This window comes from Microtus oregoni, unplaced genomic scaffold (assembly GCF_018167655.1).
Source record: "Microtus oregoni isolate MIOR12 unplaced genomic scaffold, Mior012 000054F_ref0000373, whole genome shotgun sequence".
Lineage (NCBI taxonomy): Eukaryota > Metazoa > Chordata > Mammalia > Rodentia > Cricetidae > Microtus > Microtus oregoni.
Genome location: NW_024543830.1, coordinates 11,610,063 through 11,635,055, shown reverse-complemented (window position 1 = coordinate 11,635,055; position 24,993 = coordinate 11,610,063). Strand labels below are relative to the sequence as shown.

The window sequence follows — 24,993 nt, the reverse complement described above, 5'->3', positions numbered from 1 at the left end:
CTTGTCCTGTTATTAGCTAAATGATTTAAAGTTATTTGATCATTATTTTATATACTTAAATGAGTATCTAATAATTACTTTTTTTTTTAAAGGCAAAGTCATAAATAAAGATTTGCGGCACTACCTGAGTCTTCAGTTTCAGAAAGGATCAATTGACCACAAACTTCAGCAAGTCATCAGAGATAATCTCTACTTAAGAACCATCCCATGTAAGTACATGATGACAGAAGAGAAATGAGACTGAAGTGTCTCACTTACTTAATTAAACAGCTAGAAATACTTAAGTGAAATAATTAAAAAAAAAAAAGGTTTGAGCAATGGGTAAAAGGACTTGCTGCCAAGGCTGGGTATGTTTCCTCAAACCCAGCTGGTGGAAGAAGAGAGCCAACTCCCACAAGTTGTTGTCTGACCTGCACACATGGTGCGCGCACACACACGCAAATATAAAAAATGTATTTTGCATGAAATTGTGAGGACTAAGTTGAAGACAGAGAGTGAAACAAAGGTTGAACGAGGAGAAAATCCTCCTGAAGACTATGTGGTCAGTTTCAGTAGAAAATCCTGAAGACTGTATGTGGTCAGTTTCAGTAGAAAATTCTCCTGAAGACTGTATGTGGTCAGTTTCAGTAGAAAATCCTCCTGAAGACTGTATGTGGTCAGTTTCAGTAGAAAATCCTCCTGAAGACTGTATGTGGTCAGTTTCAGTAGAAAATCCTCCTGAAGACTGTATGTGGTCAGTTTCAGTAGAAAATCCTCCTGAAGACTGTATGTGGTCAGTTTCAGTAGAAAATCCTCCTGAAGACTGTATGTGGTCAGTTTCAGTAGAAAGATTGACATTTCATGTTGTGGCTTGTAACAAAGTGATGACCACAATTTTAAAATATGTATTTACCTGTTCTTTAAAAAAAAAGTTTATATTTTTGCTGGGTGCTGGTGGTACACACCTTTAGGTGGATCTCTGTGAGTTCAAGGTCAACCTGGCCCACAGAGTGAGTTCCTGTACAGCCAAGGCTACACAGAGAAACCCTGTCTCAAAAAACTAAAAGAAAAGTTTGCATTTTTATTTTTTTTTCTGCATGAGTGTTTTGCTTCCATGTATGTCTGTGTACCACATTCATGCAGTGCCCTCTAAGTCCAGAAGAAGGCATCAGATAAATCTCTTGAGGATGTCATGTGTGTGCTGGATTACACACATGGTCCTCTGGGAGGGCAGCTGATGCTCTGCTCAGTCTTTGCGACAGCTTCTATTTATCTGTTATTAACAGGATTTTATTCTTAAGAATTTTTTTAAAAAAGATTTTTTTATTATGTATAGTGTTCTGCCTGAATGTCTGCCTGCAGGCCAGAAGAGGGCACTAGATCTCATTACAGATGGTTGTGTGCCAACATATGGTTGCTGGGATTTGAATTTAGGATTGAACTCTGGAAGAGCAGCCAGTGCCCTTAACTGCTGAGTCCCCCTACAAATAAATTTTGAAAGTCAGTGCCTTGGACATTACAAACAAGTATCTTATTAAACTGTTACTGGCTATATATAAAATCTACTATCCCCAGTAGGAAAGAAGTATACATTGCCTTCCATGTGTACTTTATTTTCAATTTTTACATAGCTGTTAGTCCTAATACAGAATCAGGATATTGATATACTGGTGCTTTTTGTTTTAAATATATAATGAGAAATCATATCTGCTATATTTTGGCTTTAGTAAGTTTGAGTCTGGGGAAGAATTTAAAAAATAGTAAAAAAGTAAGAGACATGTAAAAGCATCCTTTTTTGCGGGGGGGAGGGGGGGGCTTAGTTACATTTCTACTGCTGTGAAAAGACATCATTACCAGGGAAGCTTATGCAAGAAAACTTTTAACTGGCGCTTGTTTACTGTTTCAGAGAGCTAGTCTATGATAGTACACAGAGAAAGCATGGCAGCTGGCAGGCAGCATGGCACTGAGCAGTAGTGGAGAGGTTAGAGCTTATTCAGGAATGCGGGAGGGGAGAGGGAGCTTTCTGAATGGATGGGCTTTTGAAGCCTCAAACTCCACCCCCGTATACACACTTCCTTCCCCCAAAGTTCTACTAATTGGTGACCAAGCAACCACATGTATGAACTTTGGGTGTCATTCTCATTCAGACTGCCACAGTTTCCTTTTCAATATATTTGTAGATTGTTGTGGATACTAACTCACACTCTGGAGGCTTGTTTGCCTTCTTTCTTTTGTCTACTATTAAAGACCGCCTTCATTCATCTGCTCTTCTTACTTTACTGAAAATATGTATGTAAGCACCTGCCCTAGAATAGGTACTCAGGCAGTAGCCGCCTCCTACCCCAGTCTAAGATCACTTGCTTGTCTTCTCACTTCAATCTAGCCTACCTTTTGGGGGTGTTGTTTTAAGTCTCTTCTGTATTTGAAGTCCACACCTGGCTCTTGACTGTTTGTCCTCTTAAGTCTTCCTGACTGTAGATTTTAAGCTCAGAGTCCTTAACCGATACACAGATTGTTTTTAAGTAACTCCTTATCTATAACTTTGTTTTTACAAATCTTCTTTGTCAGGTTTCAGAATTACCACTGTATCTGTGTTTACATGATGTGTCTTTGTCAATCTTTTTATTCTTAAAGTTTCTGAATTTGTTTTGCAAATAGTTTTGAATTTACTCAATAGCCAGTTGAAACTACTGATATGGTTATTATCTTTAGCCTCACTGTCTTTTTATCATATGCCTTCTATAAAAGCCATTTTGCTCTCAAGTTTATTTGGTTTTTCTATTTTGAAAGATTTGTGTGTTTATCACAGTTATCAGCTCCCCCCCCCCCGTGGTAATCTTTTTCTTCTGCCTTTATTGTGTTGTTTTTTTTTGTTCCTATTGTTAGTAGTCTACCTGTTTTCTCAATAAAAAGATATTCAGCAAGTCAGAAGATTTATTATTCTATTTTGCATATGTTTTCTTCATTCTTACTCCAATTTTCTCCCTTAAACCTCGAGCTCACCACATTGCCAAGATGATCTTGAACTTCTCTTCCTCCTGCCTCCATCTACTGAGTGCTGGGATAAAGGTGTGTATCACTACTCCTTGTGGTGATATCTTGTTTCTACTCTAACAAATTAAACTTTCCTGAAGATCAGAGGGTGGAGCTAGCTACTAGTTAACCATAGAGATCTGGAGGCCTGTACAGACAGACAAGAGGTGATATGGCTGGATGAAGAGAGGAATGTAAGGCAGGAGGAGACATGAGGTTGACCTTTTCCACTGAGGAGTTAGAAAGGCAAGAGTTGACTGTGACTTGATCCTTTCTCTCTCTGATCTTTCAGCATTTGCCCCAGTATCTGGCTCTGGTTTTTTGTTTTTGTTTTTTTTTTTTTTAAATTAACAAGACCAATTAGAATTCATGCAACATTTGGTACTAAACTAGCCTATATGACTAACAATTGATGCCCAACTTTATGCTTTATGGCATGAATTCACAAAAAAGCCACTTGCCTGTGACTTTTTCAGCCACTGGCTCATGTGGGGGCTCCCACGGGAGTCACTGCCCCACTGACTAGGTTTTCTTTTCCCCCTAAGCCTCTGAGCGATTTGGGGATTTTCCTGTTTTAGCGTCTCTACAGCAATCTCCAGCTGCCACCCAGACTCCAGAAGCACTGGGCTCCAAACACCACAGGACTCACCCACCCTAGACTCACTCTGCCTTCAGGCCGCTCCCACCACACGTGCTTTTTCTGCATAGTCCCGTGTGTTTTCAGATAGCCAGCTCCCTCTCCCCTGTGGGTTGTGGGTTTTCCGTAGACCCCTCTCCTTGGACTGCTACTCACAGCTCACAGTTACATGATAGCAGCTGCAGCTGTCCTCAGCCAGGCTGTGCACCACCTGTGTTCTCACTCAGACATGCAGCCTCACATTTCACCGTAATTGTGGGCTGATTTGGTGAGACAATTGGAAGTTCTTAAAGGGAGGAATTAGTTAAAAGAGAGAGAATTTTTTTTCCACATTAAAAAATGGGAAACACTATTTTGATAGAGATGGTCTCTGTATTATACAACAGATGGTATAAAACTGAGACAATTAAATGAAAGGATGAGCAATTTAACCAGGATTGGTATAATGTTAAGTATCATTTTGATAATCTTTATTGTTGGTTTGATATTTCTTGATTTATCTCTGAAAAAGTTGGTTGATATAAGTGCCAAGATACAAGCCTTAGAAAAACTTATTAAAACAGATCATAAAGATATTCAGAACCAGACAGAGAAATTTAATGGAGAACCAATTTCAGCCTTGCTTTATAAGTAGAGAGGACCAGCCTAAGGTTTTCAAACAACCACATTTAGTTTACTCAGTCACCTTGGAGGAACAACTGCCAAATTATAGATATCCCCAAGGCTGTGTAAGAATTAAATGGAATTCTGTGCCAATGTTAGATTTAAGGAGATTCAAGGAAGTCATAGTCTCATAAGGCATGCATTCGCCTTTTGTGAAACAAATGTTAAATTCATGGTCAGCTTGTAATAAATAGAATTATCTCTCAAGACTGATGAGACTTGGTTGTAGCAGTCTTGGCCTGGTTCTTAGTTACAATGGAAAGAGGACCTGGTGGAAAGATGAGGCTAAGACCATTGAACAACAAAATAGGGCTAGAGCTTTGGAAATATCCCAGGACCACCTCTTTGGAGATGGAGGCTATGCTGATGTACAAAGACAATCTCTATATGATAACTGTACCCTGGATTTATGCCATACAACATTGAATACTTGGGACAGAATTGGAGAAGCAGGAAATAAAATTGAATCATTTACTAAAGTTATACAGGGCCCAAAGGAAACATCACAAACATCTTACAAAGATTGACATCAGCTGTAAATAGATTGACACCAAATTCAGAAGCTAGACAAATAATACTGAATCTCTGGCTTTTGAAAATGCTAATGCACATTAAAGGCAAGATCTGCTCCCTTGGAAGAATGGATCTGAGATACAATCAATATTGAATCTCATGGCCATGATGATACTTGGATAGGAGAGGTGTTTCCAGAGATTCAAAGAAAAATTGAAATGTCAAGTGTTTCAGTTGCAGTAAACAAGGTCACCTAAAAATGGATTGTAAATAGGGCATTCCTAGAATCAATGTTTTATCTAAGCATAAGTCAAACAGAAGGCACCTCCATTCTGGATTATACAGACGGTGTAGCAAAGGCAGGCATTGGACTAATAAATGTAGATCAACAAGGGACAGTCAAGGTAACCCTTTGCCATTGGGAAATGACTTAAGAGGCCTCTCGTGACCCCTATGCCTAATTTGTTTCAGTCATTTCCTGTAATCATGGAGGAAATTCCTTCTCAGAACAATTAAAGAACCTAATGCCTATTATAAGAAACCATATTGCTCTGGATGATAGAAAGGCTATTGAAGAGAGAATGAAGAATTCAGGAGAAACCATAAAGCAAATATTTTGGAAAGCTTCTATAAATGAACAAAGATCAAAATTAAAAATATGAATAAGCCGGGCGGTGGTGGCGCACGTCTTTAATCCCAGCACTCGGGAGGCAGAGGCAGGCGGATCTCTGGGAGTTTGAGGCCAGCCTGGTCTACAAGAGCTAGTTCCAGGACAGGCTCCAAAAACCACAGAGAAACCCTGTCTCGAAAAACCAATATATATATATGAATAAATGGCATTGTCATTGAAGGCTTTGTAGACACAGGTGCAGATGTCACAATAATTGCACCAGAATCTTGGCATCAAATTCTCCTCTTCAGGAGGTAAATGTTCAACTTTTAGGGAATTAAACTTCATCTCAGGTAAAACAGAGCATGAGATGGGTCAGATATATAGGGCCAGAAGGTAAGCCATAGATAGCTAACATAGTGATGAATTTACAGGGACATGGTTTGTTATAGCAATGGAATACTCAGGTTAACATTCCTCCAATCTCAGGAACAAACCATAAATTAATGTATTTTCCTGGGAAAAGTATTAGAAGGTATTATAAAGAACAGCCATCAACCATTCAGGTTGTACAAGAATAGGGCATAAGAGCCACTGATCTCCCAAAATCACCAACAGCTCTACCTTTAAAATGGTTGACAGACAATCCTGTATAGGTTGCGCAGTGGCCTTTAACAACAGAGAAATTGCAGGCCTTAGAACAGCTGATACAGGAGCAGTTAAATGCTCAGCATACTAAAGAATCAGTCAGCCCTTGGAATTCTCCTGTATTTGTTGTTAAAAAGAAATCTGGAAAATGGAGAATGGAAAGAGATCTAAATCTGTTAATAAGGTGATTCAGCCAGTTGACTCTCTACAGTCTGAAATTCTTTTGCCTTCTCTATTGCCTAAAGGATAGTTATTGACTTAAAAGATTGTTTCTTTACTATACCTTTTAAAGAAAAAGACAGAGAAAAATTTGCCTTCACAGCGCCTACTTATAGTAATTCTCAGCCTGCTAAGAGATATCAATGAAAGGTTCTTCTACAGGGAATGTTAAATAGACTCACCCCACCTTTGCTGATCTCCAGACTGCTGTGGTTAACTAGTGGGTAGCTCTACCCTCTCATCTTCAGGCAAGCCTTATTTGTGAGAGTACAAACGAGACATCACTACAACACCTTTTTTATTTTTCATGTAATACTGGAAATTAAACTCAGAGCTTAATACTAGGTAAGCATTTTTACCAACTAAGCTACATCACCAGCCCATTTACCTGAAGCATGAATCTGATTAATCTTAATCAGTAAAAAAATTGGGAGTCAAATATTGGGGGGAAACCTGGAAGATCAGAGAACTGGGAGCAGCTGCCAGTTGCTTCCTACCTATTTCTTTCCTCCATCCAAATAGCTGAGATCCTGACTGTGCCCCACATTATAACTTCCTCTCTCTGCCTCCTGAGTGCTGAGGTTAAAGATATACGCCACTACTGCCCAGCTTCTATTGTTAACTAATGGTTAGCTCCACTCTCCAATCTCCAGGCAAGCTTTGTCAGAGTACAAAATATCACACAACATTTATACTGCTTTTTGACATTTGAATTGTACTTATATCTAGTTGTAGGCTGCTTGTTTGTTCCCAGCTGCCTGGACCTGAAATAATCACATAGAAACTGTATTAATTGAAACACTGCTTGGCTAATCACTTACGCGTACTGCTAGCTAGCTCTTATATCTTAAATTAGCCCATCTCTATTAATCTGCATAAATGGACGCTATAAAGTAGTCCCACACTAGCTCAGAATTAAGTATAATAAAGTGTTATTTAGGGGTACACTCACAGATCACAGTCCTCTGCACAAATGGGAAACAGGAACAGAATCCAGTGGCCAAGAGAGAGCACATGCAAGCTTTACTGCTGCATTTATAGTACAAGAGACCATGCCCAAGTGGACTGGTATCTTAAAGGCTATTGGCTAAATGAGTTCCCACACTTATATTTTTAAAGCAATTATACTCTTCCCTTTGTAGTCTTGGGATCTTATTTTTTTTCCTTGACTATGTTAAGTATAGCAAGCTGTTATCTAATTGTTTCCTGGTATAAAGCCTTGCTTTAAAAGGTTTGATATGTCTATTGAACATCTCAGAATAGCATTATAACCTCACTTTATTGAAACAATTTCATAAATAAAAAAAAATCACACAACCAGATTAAGTTAGCCACCCAAACACTTGCCCAGTCCCTAACTTGTTATGTTTCAATAATTTGTATACAATTAGGATTACCATCCTATAACCTTGGAGCTTCTCTTAGGGTTTTCTACCTTCACTCTCAATTACAGCTTTATCCGGTGGCTCTCCACAAACAGGACAAAGCACAACAGAATTGAAACCAGAAAAACAATTGGCTTTGCATCATCTGTCAGGACTCATGTGTCCTTTTGTTTACATTCTATCTTTCCTCACCATCTAATACTATCTTTTCTTATACTTTCTAATAAAAAACATTATTATAAAAAAACTTACAAATAAATAATTTACCAAAATTAATCAGACCCAAAGTCAGCACATCTCAGTGAACTTTTGTACAATTTGAATTGTCATTTGGAATGGAAACTGTGTAGCTTCACATTGTATTTACATTCTCATTATCAAATATATTTTTATGTACTTATCTACCACCAAAACCACAAGAGAACATGAAGGGCTAAATATTATGGGATGAGGAAAGACTGAGTGCAGTTAAGAGATACCTGTTATAAAAAGAGGTTATAAAACTAATTATTTTTTCTAGTTCTAACTCCAACATGGATTTTTCCAGGATAACATTTTAAAATTTCATAGCTTTAGAGCTCCCCTTTCCCTTGTTCAGATACATTAAAGAAAAATAGAGATGTGCCTTCTAAGACTGTCTCCCTTACTGTTCACTGCCCTTTTGTTGCCTTTTAGTTTACTTTATTATCTCAGGTTTGCATTTCTCCTCAGTGTGATATTTTGTCCTAGAAAGAAGATATAATCTAAATAGTTTTGGTTCATAGAGTCTAAGTAGTTGTAGTCTTTCAGAGCTTATTAGGACTTCTTCGCTTACTCACAAATTGAAATGTCTAAAAATTCCTTTCTGAACCTGGAAACAATGATACATTAGTAGCATTTTGCAAGCTGAATGGTCACATCTGATATCCAAGTACCATTCTAATTAAAAGAATCAAGATATACACAGATAAAATTCTGAAAACAGGTTAGAGACAATGAAAGTATAAATGAGTCTAAAATATCTTTGTATCAGAAAGGATAAGAAACATTATGCAGACATAACAGAATTACACAGAAGCCACAAAGAAGAGCGGCTTACTGACTAAAATCTGAGATCATTAGAAGAGAGAGGTGTGGGAGGATGCATGGCTTGGGAGCAGGCAGACACTCCTGTGGGAGATGCTGAACTATAGCTCAACAGGATTATGGGTCCTAAGTGATGAAGAGATCGTACAGTAAGGAGTCCTGTGATATAATCTCCTCAGCTTCTGTCTAAAATCATCTTCTGCACCATAGCATCAAAGAGAACAGGGCAAAAATGGCATGCATTGAGCATAGAGAATAGAAATCTAGATTTAGGAAATCTAAAGTTTCTGGAGAACTCTTGGGAAACTATAGGGAAACTATACTCAGGGCTTGGAGACATTTGAATTCTAACCAGCCCTAGCAGAGAGACCCCACTTGAACAAAGTTAAATTACATAAGTCTCCAAAGGACCAAGTGAATATACATATAACATATCTGCCAAAAAGAGAGGGAGATTTTTTATGTGACAACCAAATAGAGACACCAAATATTAAAATATTCATGTTTAACATCTAATAAAAATCACTAGACATAAAAACAATAGGAAAATATCATTTAGATGACTGTGAGATGATAGAAAAAATATAGAAATGTAACATGTTACAATATTACCACACAAGGAATTTTAGAGCTTTTAAAATACGTTCATAAATTAAGTCATTGAATAAACGCAGTGAAGAGAAAATGTAACAGCAAATGAAATAAAACTTAAAATGAAACTCATTGGACAGATGTGAAAGCAGATTCCAGAATGCAGAAGTAAAGTTCAATGAGTGTGAACACAGCAATATAAACTAATCAAGTTGGAACAAAGAGAAGAAAGAAGCTGAATGCGGGAAACTGAAAGGAGTCTGGGGTTCTGCATCATTGGCTAACTGCCAGTCAGTTTACCTTTGTTACAAACAGTGAGGTTGGACAAGATGTAAGTAACATATGGTGGACATTGAAATGTATGTTCTATTGATATTTAGCTATAGAACCGTAAACAAGCTACAATTGGGAAAACAGGAAAAACACTTAAAAAATTTGCTGAATTTTTGCTAAATTCTGTGAAAAACTAAACTTGTAAATTTAAGAAATCCACAGACTCCAAGCAGAAGAAATTTCATAAATATCACACCAAGGCATATGATATTCTCGTTGCTCAAAACCAGAAATCAAGAGAAAATGTATGGCAGATAGAGAGAAAGAAGATACTTTTCATGGAAGGGACCAAAGGATTGCTACAGATTTATTAGCTGGAATAGCACAAATCAAAGTCTAATAACTGAAATCTTTAATACACTAAAAAGAAATATCTTTTAAAAATTGATTGTTTTTCAAAGAAAAAAGTGGAAGAATTTTTCAGCAACAGAATTAGTATAAGAAATAGTAAAGGAAATTCTGCAAGTAGAAGTGAAATAATAGTCTTCATAGTTTAAGATTTCCTATCCTCTTTTAGTAATTTTTTTAAATTAAAGATTTAATAAAAATCAATAAGTAGAAACCAAGAATCGTACTCCATTATCATGACTAGTTGCTATTTATTAGAACAAGCTGTCCAACACGGTAAGTGCACATTGTTTTTTAGTGGACATGGAATTCTGAAAATATGGTGTTCTAAACCACAGAAAGAAACTCAATGACCATAAGAATGTTTACATCATATAAAATGTGTTACTTGATTATGATGGAAATTAAATTAGAAATTATTAACAGCTTGGAATCTAGAAAATCTCCAGATATTTGGAAATTAAGTAATATCAATAATCAGTATATTAAAAATTCACCAGAGAAATTTAAAAAATCATATATGGCAACATAGCAGAAACTTACCTACATTGAATCAAAATTTTAGGATAGCTGGAGCACCATTTAGAAGGAAATGTAATACTAAATATTTCTATTAGTAAATTGCAAAGCTGTCAAATGTCACAGACATTTGTCTTAAGAATGGGAAGAAAAAGAGCAGGGCAAAGCAAAACTAGCTAGGGAGGAAGAAATTAGGGAAAGGAAAAAAAACTCAACATCTACTCCAGGTGAGAAATTGGCGTAAGGATGGAGTGATGGTGTCAATAAGAACCTCTGTTTTTTAGGTGAACATTGAAGGACATTTTGAGCAATTTCTGATGTGTCATGTTTGTGTCCCCGTCCCATTCCCCCACCCCCACCCCGATTCTCCGTTTAACAGCCCTGGATGTCCTGGAACTCACAGAAATACCCGCTGCCCTTGCCTCCGTCCCCCTCCTCCGTTGCTGCTCTTAAAGATATGCACCACTATGCCCAGCTTCATTCTGAGCAATTTTATCCTGAAATAAGCCCTGCAACTTGTAGCACAAGTTCTGATAGGTCTTAATAATAAAACCCAGAGTCAGATAGAGGGGAAAATGCAAAGAGATCAGAGAGGCGAAGGATCCAAACCACAGTCTTGCCTCTCCAGAGACTGAGTTCCTGTTTTCTCCCAAAACAATTCTATACAATATTTTCTGAAAATAGAAGAGGGGGCCTAAAAAGGTGTTTAGTGGCTAAGAGCACTTGCTGTCCTTTCAGAGGTCCAGGTTTGAGTCTCAGTACCCACCCGACAGCTCACAACTGTCCAGAACTCCTGTTTCTTGGAATCCAGTGGCTCTTTTGACCCATGTGGGAAGTAGGCATAGATGTGGTGCTTAGACATACAGTAGATAAAGAAAGCACTCATAAGATAAATTAATAAAACAATGAAAATAAGAGGGAACGTTTCCCAACTCGTTGTGTTCTTATTTGAACATTACTACAGCTGAACAAAAACAGACAATTATTAAAAGAAAATAATAGTAGACTTCAATTTTTCATGGACTTTGATCTAAAACATGTACTAAAATTTCAGAAAATGAATATATAAACAATATGCAAAAGGATAATGTGTGTAACTATTAAGGCTTGTTCCAGAAATACATGTTAGTTATAATTTGAAAATTATTATTATGCCAGGCGGTGGTGGCGCAGGCCTTTAATCCCAGCACTCAGGAGGCAGAGGTAGGTGAATCTCTGTGAGTTCGAGGCCAGCCTGGTCTACAAGTGCTAGTTCCAGGACAGGAACCAAAGCTACAGAGAAACCTGTCTCGGAAAAAAAAAAATTATGACTAAATAGAGGAGAAAAAAAATGGTATCTTAATATAAACTTCTTATACTAAAATTTCATTAATGTTAGACTTTCTCAGCAAACCAGTTTATTGCTCACTGCCTTTTTGTGCCAAATCTATTCTATCTCACCTGTCTGTGGTACTGGAAAAGTGCTCTCACCTCCAGTGCAGTGTTCAGATTTGTCACTGGAGGGCACTGGAAGGATTCTGGAAGAATGGAGGTTTCCTTGCTTTCAGCCTGGTTTTTGTCCTTTTGTTCTTGTCTTGCAGACAAGTTCAGCAGTACCCTAGCAGTCAACTACTCAGTGGAGTTTCAGTGATGCCAGTGAGGGGCTTCTTAGTTCAAACAGCAGCATCCTCATAGTAGCTCCCTGCGTTCTACGTGTGTAAACTGATTGCTATGATTTCTGTCGGCCTCCTCCCTCCTAGATAGATACAGTAGCACCTACAAGAGGTTTCTGAGAAGTCCAGCCAGTGCTCTAGTTGGTTTTCTATTAACTTTAAAACACGCTTTACCCACCACCAACCACCATTGCCTGGGCATCTTTGGGGAATCACATTAGTACCCCAGACAGTTAGTTCTCTGCCTGCCAGCCTTAACCTACGGAACCAACACTGCCTCCAAGCAATCCAGCAAGATTCTTTGCTCAGTGGACTGTTACTGTGACCACACCTGCTTGAATGAGATCTGAAATAGAGATTTTAGGAGTGTTCCTGTTTTGCAAGCTGCTCACCAATGGGAATTCTTCCTCAGGTATTGGATAGAATTCTTCAGAGTTTTCTTTTAGCTCTACTTTTTAAATTCTTTTTAAAACTCAGTTAATTCTTTGTAAATACTGTAAATATTTTTTTAAACCTCCCCCCTTTTAAATTACATGTAATCTCTTTTCTGGATCCTGACTGACAAAGAATTGATGCAGATATGATCCCAGGAGACAGATGCTCCAGGAAGGAATTTTGAGAGGGGTTTTGGTTGTATTCAGTTCTTTGCAGTAGAGAAGTAGGAGACATGCAGCTCATGACAAACCGAGGCATTGCAGTTAGCCCTGGTATGGCCCGTGGCCAACTATGACAAGGTGCCAGATGAATCCGGTACCTTAGGAGCCAAATGGTGTAGCAGTGATAGTAGCCACAGAAGCTACACTGTGATATGAACTAGAGTGTTGCTTGGGGAATCCTGTGCTACAGAGAGAAAGTCGTATGCTTTGGTCTAATATTTTATTATTATGAACTAAAAATCTTTTTATAACTTTTAAATAATCACTACCCAATATCAATATTTAATAGAGACAATCTGTTTTAAAATGGAAAGTTAGTACAATATAAGTGCCAAGTAAATAATTTAAAGCCACACGTGATAGATAGCTCATACCTGTAATCCCAGCACTTTGGAGGTTAAAGCAAGAGGATGACAAGTTTAGGAGAACGTTTTGCAGAATTTGTGAAGATAATGACATAAACTATGAACTTTTCACACAATAATAGTATGAGACATACTAAGAATTCATTATATTATTTGATGGTTGTTTAGTTAGGGGTTTCTAGATGCTGCAGGAATTCCTTCAGCCAGTAGCCTTTTAAGTTATCCCCACTTGGCGTGGCCTCATAAATATATATGCCGATATAAGGTGCATATCCGGCCTCTCTTCCGGCTGCAGGATTCAGTTACTGTTCTTCATTCGAACAGAGGCCTGTAATTTGTGAGTCTACCCCTAAATAAATAACCCTCTATTATACTAAATTCTGAGCTAGTGTGGGATTTCTTTTAAGCATACATCTTCATTCTGTTGCTGTGATCAAACACCGAAACCATAAAGGAAGTTGGGGAGTAAAGGGTTTATATGTTTTAAACTTCCACATTGCTGTTCATCACCCAACGAAGTCAAGACAGGAACTCAAACAGGGTAGGAACTTGGAGACAGGAGCTGATGGAGAGGCCATGGAGGAACGCTGCTTACTGACTTGCTTTTCCTGGCTTGCTCAACCTGCCTTCTTATAGAATCCAGAACCACCAGTCCAGGGATGGCACCACCTACTATGGGCTAAGCCCTTCCCTGTCAATCATTAATTGAGAAAATGCCTTACAGCTGGATCTCATGGGGCCATGTTCTCAACAGAGGCTCCTTCCTCTCCATGACTCTAGCTTGAGTACACACAAAGCTAATTAGTACAGTGATCTTTGATCTTAAGTGACACATATTCCAGATACAGAAAAAATTAATGTTATAATGATATTCTCAGTTAGTTAAAATAATGTCCAAAAAAGTCTTCCCATTGAACATTAGATTAGATTACAGATCGTATCATATAATTTTTTAATGATGAAAATACTTTTTGTTTCTTTTGAGTTTGATTTTACCTTGAAATTTCTAGTGTTTTTTTAACTTCAAATTATTAGTTTTTGATATCATATTTGGCATTCCACAGTATTTACTGCTTCTCTTTGTATTTCTTCTGCTACAGTATCAATGAGGGACTTAACTGAGAAAGCAAATACTCATAGTGGAAAGTGCCAGGAGATATTATGGGGTGGTATCCAAATAAATAATCTTCAGCTCTCCCTGTAAGGTTAATAGCACTAAATGGAGTCCTGTGTTGAAAGTGCCAATTTAAGGACTTAGTTTCCAAAGCCTGTTATTTCTTGAAATGGTATCCATAGGATTTGTATGAAGTATAGTTATGCATATGATCATTTTGATGTTGCTTTTGTAAGAAAGACCTACTATTAGCAGACAGGGCCTCACAAACACACTTGTAGGAAAAGCTGTCAGTAAAATGGCAGCTTGTTAAAAAAAAAAAAAAGATTATAAATGCTGCTCTCCCACGTGCTCTGTCCTATGGCCTGGAAACGCTAGCCTGAACAGTTGATACTGGCTTTCAGTGTTGTCTGTGCCTACTTTCAGTTGACAGTTTTTTTTTTTTTAAACCAATAAGCTCTACATCAAATTGTTAGGATTTGATTCTCACAGAATTGCAGTGTAATTTATCTCATTTTCTTTATCCACTGATTTTATTTTCTAGGATTTAGGAAGTTTCACTAGTAAACTCCAAGATAGAATTTCCAGATATAAACACTAATATAAGTCAATCGTGGTTCTCATATGCTTGTGAGAATACAGAATGGTTCATCTTAGGCAAATAATTTGATATTTTTGTATAAAATTAAATATATTTTACCTCATGATACAGCACGTCCACTCTTAGGCATTAGCCCAATATGAATTTAAATATATCTACTGAAGGACTTGTAAGTTCCTGGCTCCTTTAGTTATAGGAGCAATCTCCAAAATTGTGAGATAGTCTCAGTGCCCATCAGTGGTGAACAGACCATGCGATATTGGTATCTTTACAGAGGTGTTCTACTCATAAAGTAAAAGGGAGAGAAAAGGTTTCTCTGTAGCTCTGATTGTCCTAGAAGTCTCTTATGTTGACCAGACTGGACTCAAGCTCACAGAGACGTACATGCCTATATCCCAAGTGCCGGGATTAAAGGCATGTACCACCATACTCAGCCTAAAACAGAACTTTAACAACTCAATAAACTAAGTGAACCTAATATTGAGAATGTATCTGTACCAATAAAAATGAAGGTACAGCATACCAAAGCGTATGCGATGTAATGAAAGATAAGCAGAACAGTCACCAGGAAACTCTGAACTTCATACTTGAAGGGACTAAAGGGGGAGAAGCTAGACCCAAAGTCAGCAGAAGGGAGGATAGTCATGATGAGAGCAGATATAATTAAATACAGAATAGAAAAATAATAGAGGAAATAAGTAAAACAGAAATTTTGAAAATACTAACAATTTACAGAGCAAGCTTAATGTCTGAACTGAGAAAGTAGGGACGTGGCCGCTGATGTGAGAGTTACGACAGTGTGGGAATAACTAACTATGCACTAGGCAATTGGCTAGAAACAAAACCCTACCAGGACTGAGTCATCAACAAGTGAAAAATATATGAGGAAACCTTGAGCTATTGGGGAAGCTGAAGCTGTAGTCAAAGCCTTTCAACAAAGAAGCCTAAATCCTTTATAGATATTGACCCCCACATCTTTAAAGTATTAGTGAACTTAATTCTGTTAAAATGATAATATGTAATGAATAGGTGGGATTTATGTCTGCAGTATAAATATAGTTTAACCTCTGAATCAACAAGCATCTCATTAAATACAGAAAAAGTACCCCACAAAATTTAATTTCCTATTATGATTAAAAAATACCATACTTACCAGAGTAGGAATATAAGGAAAGGAATCTACCTCAATGTAATGCTCTATGTCTGGAAAGCCCACAATTAATATCATACTAGAGTAAGAATGTAGCTTTTTCCTCCCTCCCCCCCCCTCTCTCTCTCTCTCTCTCTCTCTCTCTCTCTCTCTCTCTCAACAGGATTTTTCTGTGTAACAGCCCAGGCTGGCCTCCAACTCACAGAGATCCACCTGCCTCGGCCTCCCCAGCCAGATTAAAGGCGTGCGCCACCAGTGCCCAGTTAGTTTTTTCTATAATATGAGGCAACTTGCCAGGGATGTTTACTTGCTGGTATACCATTCAGCTTAGTACTTAACAATTCTTTTCAGAGTAATCAAACAAACAAACAAAAGAAGTAGAAGTCATTTTGCTTGGAAAAGAATGAAAAGCAACTCTTTTTTTCATAAATGACATGTCGTACATAAGAAGAAATTGAACATGGGTGAATCTTAACCTTCATGCCAAACTAAGCAGGCCAGATGGAGACTATTACTATAGTCAAGTTAACATATTCCATGTATAGGAGGTTCTACGAAAAGCAAGACTGTACTGTCAGAAGGTCAGGAGCTATTATAGAAAAGAGACTGCAAAAGGACCTAGTAAAACTAGGGCTGATGGTTTCTAAAACACAATCATTTTATTATACTATTGGAATTAATGCATTTATTGTAGGTAATTAATATCTCAACAAAGTGACCAAACCTATTATTGTATTATTTTACGCCATCAGTAATTTGAAACTAAAAGTTTGCAAACTATTTGATTGGGCATATAGTTCACTGGTAAAGTGCCTGTATGAATGCTTGTGTATGGCTAACACCTGCTTCAAAAGTAGCATGGTGGCATATGACTTTAATCCTAGAACTTTAAAGGATGAAATATTAGGATCGTCCCAAGTTTGAGAACAGCCAGGGTTATCCAGTGAAATCTTATCTCAAAAGAAAAAGAATAAAATACCTAGAAATTAACCTAAGGAAGAGTAAGATTTCTCTAAAGGGTAAGAATAAGAAGACCTAAATAAATTGATGGAATTTCCCTTTAAAATTTCTTAAATTGCATTTATTCATTTACTTGTGAGTGAGAGTGGATGGTCAGAGGACAGCACGATCCCAGGTAGGTCATGAGATCAAACTCAGGTTGAAGGCACTTTTTCCTGCTGAGCCATCTTGTCAGTCCAGTAGAAATTTCTGGTTCTTGAATTTTGAGCGGTACCTTCCTTTTGGGTGTCTGACTCTAGAATTATATGGAAAGGCTATGACTAGAAAATAACAGATACATTTGGTATGCTGTATATCATTTTATCATGAAAATAGAATAATTATGGCATTGTAATAATAGAATAAACAGAAAGCCTGGTGGCAATTGCCCATCTTTATGAAAGTGCTGTGATTGATCAGAAGGGGGATAATTGACTTTTTAAAATAAATCCTGTTGGGTATCATTGTCATAAATAGGAAACCAGACTGCTCCTTCCTTTCACACTCTCTTCCTCTCCACTCTATAAATTTGTTTCCCTTTACCAAGGACCTAGATTAGTCTACCTTTGCTGCAGTGCTTTCTAAAAGCATTTAGTCTATGCTTTCATATGGCCAGGATTTTTTTTTTTACTAGGTATAAAGGAAGAGATTGTCAAGTTAAAATTCAGAACTTGTGTACTTGTGTCTATTATCAAAGGATTTTTTCCCCCCGAGACAGGATTTCTCTGTGTTACAGTCCTAGCTGTCCTGGAACTAGCTCTTGTAGACCAGGCTGGCCTCGAACTCACAGAGATCTGCCTGCCTCTGCCTCCCAAGTGCTGGGATTAAAGGTGTGCACCATCACTGCCCGGCAGGACTGTTTCTTTAAAAGATGAAAGAAAATCAGTAGAAGCCATAGATGGCTTTTCTACTCAGAGTCCATGCTGCACAACCTTGAGGACTGGAGTTTGGATCCCAGCACCCATGTAATAAGCCAAGCATTTTGGGAATATCTAACTCCAGAAAAGATGGCAGTGAGAAGGATGATTACCAGGCTTTGTTGACTTCCAGCCAGCTGAGGAAACTCAAAGCAAAGTTCAGGGAGAGACCCTGTTTCTAAAGAACAGGCAGAGAATGATAAAGGATACATTATGTTCTCATTTGGCCTTTGCATCTATAAACAGGCACATACTTGCACATTCATGTCCATACATGTTCACCATACATGTGCATCACACATATGAGTGCCCCCCAAAGTTAAAAAAATTTAACAAATTGGTTTATTTTTTAAAAGATACTTTAAGAGGAGATACTGCCTGTTTTGTTTTTCTAATGCAAATTATCTCAGAGATGAGCAGTAAGAAGGCAAATGATAGCAACAGGTTGTATTAGTTCTTATGCTATTTTTTCCAGCATACTTAATAGCTTATCATCAGATAGCAGCAAGTAATTACAATAAATGAACACAGCAGAATGCTGTACCTGAGGGGATATAGTACAAACCAGGGCACCTATTTACTTCGGTGTAGCCTCTGTCCTCTGTTTGATCATAATAGTTAGTCATATATATATATATATATATATATATATATATATATACACACACACACACACACACATATATATATATATATCACAATTTATTCCTTCATTGTGAAAAGAAAATATTTTTCTTATTCTAGTACTTTTTATTTGTAATTTAACATTTCTTTTTAATTGTAGTAATACTTTTAATTAGAACAATTTTGCATTTTGTAATAGTTTTTGAAAAGTTATCTCTGCCTCTGTTTTCTCTGTACTGTCTTTGGTCACATGTGCAGAAGAAAGTGCTTTCAGCAAATTGTATTTCGTAGAAATGTATCTATGAATGTATTTTATGGGTATGTAATATATATATCTAGAAAAGGGATTAAAACAGTTACTTTATGTTCTACAATATTTACAACTGTGGCACATCTTACAGTAGAATTTTTAAGTCATTCTTAGAGATGAAATGGTGATGTATTATACAGACTCCTGGTTGATTACATTTGATGATTTATTATACTATCAAGAACATAAAGAACTATAAATTAATTTTTAAAAGAGAAGAATGAAGACATGAAGAGATACTTTATAAAAGTAAGTCCATATGGCTAGTTGTTTAGTTCTTTTTCTATTGCTGTAACAAGTTACTGAAACTGGGTTGTTTATAAAGAAAAAAAAAATGGGTGGGTGGCTTTTTTGGATTTTTGATTCATTAATCTGAAAGTTCAAGAGCATGATGCTAGCATTTGCTTGGCTCTGGTAAGAACTTTGTAGCAGAAGGGAACGTGGATATGTGAACAAAAGGCATACATTTTCGTGTTGGAATTTAGTCTAGCCTGGGCTTGCCCAGATTTTGTGTGTACTGTTGTAACCATTATGAGTTTGTATGTGTAGTTGCCCTTTTATTCCCAGAAGACACTGTTTCTTTGTACTCATTTATTACCCCTGGCTTTTACACTGTTTTCTGCCCCTCTTTGGCAATGACCCCTGAGCCTTGGTAATAGAAGTATGAGATATGGTATATATGTTCCAATTAGGGCTAAGCATTCTGAAGTTACTTATTTTCTGTACCTTGACTTGTTATGCATCTCTGGGTTTATCACCATCTTCTACAAATAGAAGTTTCTCAGATGATGGTCGAGAGATGCACTTATGTAAGGGTATAAAGATTCAGTTTAGTACTTTCTCCATTCAGTGAAATAGTAGTTGTTTCTCCTCTAGAACCTGGGACCTGTCTAGCCACAGGTTCTTGGCCTGATAATGGTGCCAGATATGGGTTTCCTTTTGTGGAGCAAGACTCAAATATCTAATATTGTCCGTGCGACTATTATACCAGTGAGCATGTCTTGCCAAGCCAGTCATTATTGTATCTCTCAGGATTCATAGCTGAGTATGATTGATGTTTAATTATGCCATCTCCTCTCAACACTATTACATTGGGGGCCAAGCCTTAACTTGAGTTGAGATGGAGATAAACCATCTGCAAATTGCAGTAGCCAATCAGCTTATAAAATGACTGTTTAATCTCCTAATGCATTTATTTGTTAAATATGTGGTGAGGTGCTTTGAAATACTCAGTTAACTGGCAAGGTTTTAAAACCTGATTAACAAGTGTCTTGTATGAACACACAGAAGAATTGATAATGGACCATTCCTATCAAATGAAGTTACAAACCAGGCAAAACACACTGTTTCTTAGAAATACATTATTTAGTTGGTATTTCCAGAAAACAGAAAGGAAGTCAACCTCACAAGTATCTAGACCATGGTTATTTTGGGGATGGAAGGAATAAAAGGCTTATTGAAGCACACAAAGTACCTTTTATAGTTTTAAAAATGGTTTTTGTTTGGTTATGATATCGTCTCACAGTGTAATCCTGACTGGCATTTGACTTGCTGTTTAGATCTGACCTTGATCTCACAGACATCTGCCTGCCTCTGCTGCCCAAATGCTGAGTTCTAAGTTATGTGCCAGCACAGGAAGCTAGAGATATTTTCATTTTCACCTGAATTGATCTGCATTAATTTAAATTGTTAAGAACATATTTTGTATACTTCTCTGTGTACCTCAGACTAAAACAGAAAATGAGAGTGATCCATTGTATCACATGTCCTTAGGTACTATGATGAGTGGGAAGTGATCATTGATTTAAAGTAGATGTTAGCTTTGGACATAGGGAGTTGTCTTACTGAGTGATGGTGCCGAAGATATGCTTGTCGTGTGCTGAAGAGAAAATGAAGGGAGGAGGCAGGAACTGAGTAAATGGACCTCTTTTCTTTGTCGAAAGGAGAAATGTACTAAGTAACTTGTACACATAAAATATGTAGAGAGTATCAGGAAACTAAAGACAGTTATTGAGATATTAAAGACAAAAGAGTAGGAGAAAAAATAGATTTTGATGTATTATGGGAAAAAGTTTAGAGTTTATAGTTAGTAGTTTGAGATGAGAATTAGCACTAAAATCATGCCTATTAGTAGAAAGTACCATGAGCACCATCTTGTCCAACACCACTTAGATAATGAATCCCAGAGAGGTTAAATACTTGTTCTAAATCATACCAGTAATAATAATAATAATAATAATAATAATAATAATAGACTAAAACAAAATTCTTCTTGCCCCTTGGGTTGGTGGTGTTTTTATGGTATTATTTGCAATATGGTTTGCTTATGAATTGGATTTTATGTAGTCATTATATTTTGTAGTAAAATTCATTTGCATATCCTGTTAACCTTTGATACTTAACAAAGTGGCTTAAAATGGCTGTCATGTGTTATTTGCTATGACTTTATGAGTTGCCTGGGTTTAACTGTCATCACTCCTGTGGCAGCCATTGACAGCCTAACGGGCACTGGGGAAGCTGGGGTGACTCTGCCTTTATGTCTGGGATCCTTTTGCTATTATTTGTTGGCTGGAGTTCCAGTTATTCAAGGTCTAGCCTAACATTCCTTGCATCGTATGGTATTAGGAACATTCCAGGAGGACGGGAGATGGAAATATAGACTCCTAAACTTGCATAGTATGTTTGCCATTAAATTAGTAAAAGTAAGTTAAAATTTAGACTGAAGGGAAAAGCTCCTCATCTTAATGGAAAAAAGTAGTTATTGTATCCATGGATTCTCCCGTATTTTATAGAAAATTCTAAGTTATAATTTTTAACTCTTCAATTTCCTAGCAACTTTATACTTAATATAAAGCAAAAATCTCTTGATCTCAGTGTAACAGTCATAGCTGTCCTGTAACTCACTCTGTAGATCAGACTGGCCTTGAACTCACAGAAATCCACCTGCTTCTGTTTCCCAAGTTTGGGATTCAAGGCATGCACCACTATTGCCTAGCTGATTGAAAGACTATTAACAATGTAGTTCATCATATGAGAAACAAAAATTTTGATAATAAAAATAATAAGTATTATACTAAAAGAGGAAGCTATGATTTATAACCTTTGTATCCTCTAGGATCTAAAATAAAATTCCTATATTTTTTTTAGAAAGATGGGTTTTAAATGATGGAGAAAATTCAGCACAATTACTTTATAGAATGTTTCAATAGCCATTATTTTTCTCAGCCTATTATTTTTCTCATAATCATAATCTTTGTGGGCCTTTTTCACATTTTAGATATTATAAAAAGAGGTAAGTCTGGGTCTAGCCTGGTTTACAAAGCCAGGGAGATATAATGAGACACCATCTTTCCCCACCTCAAAATGTATATGCCAAAAATTGATGTGATCTTTGTCCTTTATGCCCTGATAAAATTGTAAGGGGTGATGAAATTTGTTCCTGGTGAATTTATCTTTCCTTCTTGCAGTAATAATATTGGGATTTTAAATGGTGCTGGAGAGATGTCTCAGTGGTTAAGAGCAGATACTGCTTTTGCAGAATCTAGATTTGATTTCTTGGACCCATAGTAGGTAGCTCACAACCACCTGTAACTCCAGCTTCAGAGGCTCCAACCTCTTCCTTTCAACTCTGTGGGCTCCTACACTCATACATACATACATACATACATACATACAAACACACACACACACACACACACACACACACACACACGTAAAAGTTTAAAAATAAATTTTTTTTTTAAAAATTGTGTGCCAGGAAATAAAGTCTTTATAGCATTAAACTTTAGGGTTTTTTTTTAAATAGGTTTAAATTTCATGGTTATTTTCTGATCTTTATCAGATACAATGTATTAAACCAGTTGTGTCTTCCATGTAGTCTTCTTAGACTGAACTTTATAGTACTCTGAATAATTTGTATTTTAAAAAGTACTTTACAATTATATTTTTCTTTTCTCCTTAGGCACTACAAGGGCTCCCAGGGATGGGGAAGTTCCAGGGGTGGACTATAATTTCATTTCTGTTGAACAGTTCAAAGCACTGGAAGAGAGCGGAGCCTTGTTAGAAAGCGGAACGTATGATGGTATGTCTCCAAATATTAGAACTACCTCAACTAGCCAGATGGCCGAAATCATTTCAAAGGGGATTTCATCAGTAAAGTTGATTTTTAAAAAAAATGTTATTTGGGAGAACGAGAGATATTGATCAATGGTTAAGAGCACTGTCTGCTCCTCTAGAAGGTTTGCTTTTGATTTCCAGTACCTACATGACAGCTAGCAACTGTCTGAAAGTCAGTTGCAGGTGATCTGATGCTCTCTTTGGGCTTCTGTGGGCACTACACACACAGAGATATACCTGAGGCAAAACAACTGAACGCATAAAATAAAGATGAATCTTAATTTATTAGAAAATTGTTCTTTTGATTAGAAGATTCTTAATTTACTAATTGGGTGGTGTTTGACAATAGTGAGAAGCATTATATCACATTGAAAAGTTCATTGTGAACAGTAAACTAAAAATTAACCAGACTGGCAAGTTTACATATTTCATAGCAATTCACTGTCATCATCTGAACCAATACGTACTTGTTGATGGCTTTCTGTTCATGGGTGGGAATATAAAGTTTGTATACTTGAGAAAACTTACATTTACATTAAAGAAGAAAGTATAAAATGGAGGCTAGAGCCAATAATGAATTTTCATATCTCTGTTTCCCTGAAGTACAAACTTGAGATCGGTATCAACTCTTAAACGATTCCTTGTTATGTACTTATTTTTTTTTCTATTTAACACACTTTGGACTTGGCAAGCTTATTCTCCCATAGCACTTTATACTTTTCAACATTGCTTTATTCTGCTTTTATAACTGTTTCTTTCACAAGTTCTGTCTAGTAGTAATGCCTTTCTTACTTGATGCTGTCTTCAGTGTCTTTAGATGATGTTCAATAAAACTGCTTTGAATGCATCTCTTTCATATGTATATATGTGCATTTATATGCACATTTTTGTCCAGAAAACATATTTCTCTTGTTACCACGTCTCGTCATTTCTTCTGCTGCCCCCCTCACAAGCTCTTCTGTCTCACTGCCCTGTTACAGGCACTGGAGATGAGTTAGTTGCAGTACTGCAGTGTGGTTTCTCCTCCATCCTCAGTTTCTAGCCTCGGTTCATTCCATCCTTCCGATTGCTTCAGTGCTGGGCTTCTTCAAGATACCTTTTTAAAAAATATTTATTTATTATTAATAGTGTTCTGTCTGCATGTCTGATCACCAGAAGAGGGAACCATATCTCATTATAGATGGTTGTGAGCCACCATGTGGTTACTGGGAATTGAACTCAGGACCTCTGGAAAAGCAGTCAGTGCTCTTAACCTCTGAGCCATCTCTCCAGCCCTCAAGTTCAGCTTTGATCATTCTGGTCATATCTCTTACTCAAAATTTTTAGTCATTTCCTTCCCACCTGTAAACTTTTACCTAACTACTTTTTCTTGGTTTATCTCCCATGAATCATTCATTGATTTAAAATTGATTTGCTCATCCTTCCCTTCATAATGACTGTAAAGTCAAAAGGAGTAGGGCAACAACTGTCAGGACAACTAAACTTGCTGAACATTTTCTCATTATGCTTGCTTACATAACAAATTGAAAGGTATTTTGTTTGTTTTCATTCTAATGGACCAATTACTGGTACTGTAAAAGTCATGGATCCTCTGTAAAACACTTTTGTGAGTATACTAGTAAAGAACTTGATCAATAATGTCTCTTCAAAAAATGTTCAGGTAGTAGCCAGGTGGTGGTGGCGCACACCTTTAATTTCAGCACTCGGGAGGTAGAGGCAGGTGGATCTCTGTGAGTTCCTACAGTGAGAGTTCCAGGACAGCTAGGGCTACACAGAGAAACCCTGTCCGGAAAAGTAAAACAAAACAAAACAAAACAACAAAATTTTCAGGTAGTATAATTAAAATGTGCAGAAAACCCTTTTCAAATTACACAAACATTTTATATTTCTGTATGACATAGTTCTTAGCCTTTGTCTGTATACATCCTCTTAGTAAAATAATTCAT

At 37.0% G+C, this 24,993-nt stretch overlaps 1 protein-coding gene across 4 annotated transcripts in view; it reads left to right on the top strand.

Annotated features, from left to right (window-relative positions):
- The window catches only part of Magi3 (membrane associated guanylate kinase, WW and PDZ domain containing 3), a 229,959-nt gene that overhangs the window by 90,872 nt on the left and 114,094 nt on the right, over positions 1–24,993 (top strand). For all 4 annotated transcript variants that reach the window (XM_041637915.1, XM_041637914.1, XM_041637912.1 and 1 more), the window contains exons 2-3: positions 93–209; positions 22,893–23,012. In XM_041637915.1, the coding sequence (XP_041493849.1) occupies positions 93–209; positions 22,893–23,012 (237 nt within the window). The remainder of the gene's footprint in view (positions 1–92; positions 210–22,892; positions 23,013–24,993) is intronic.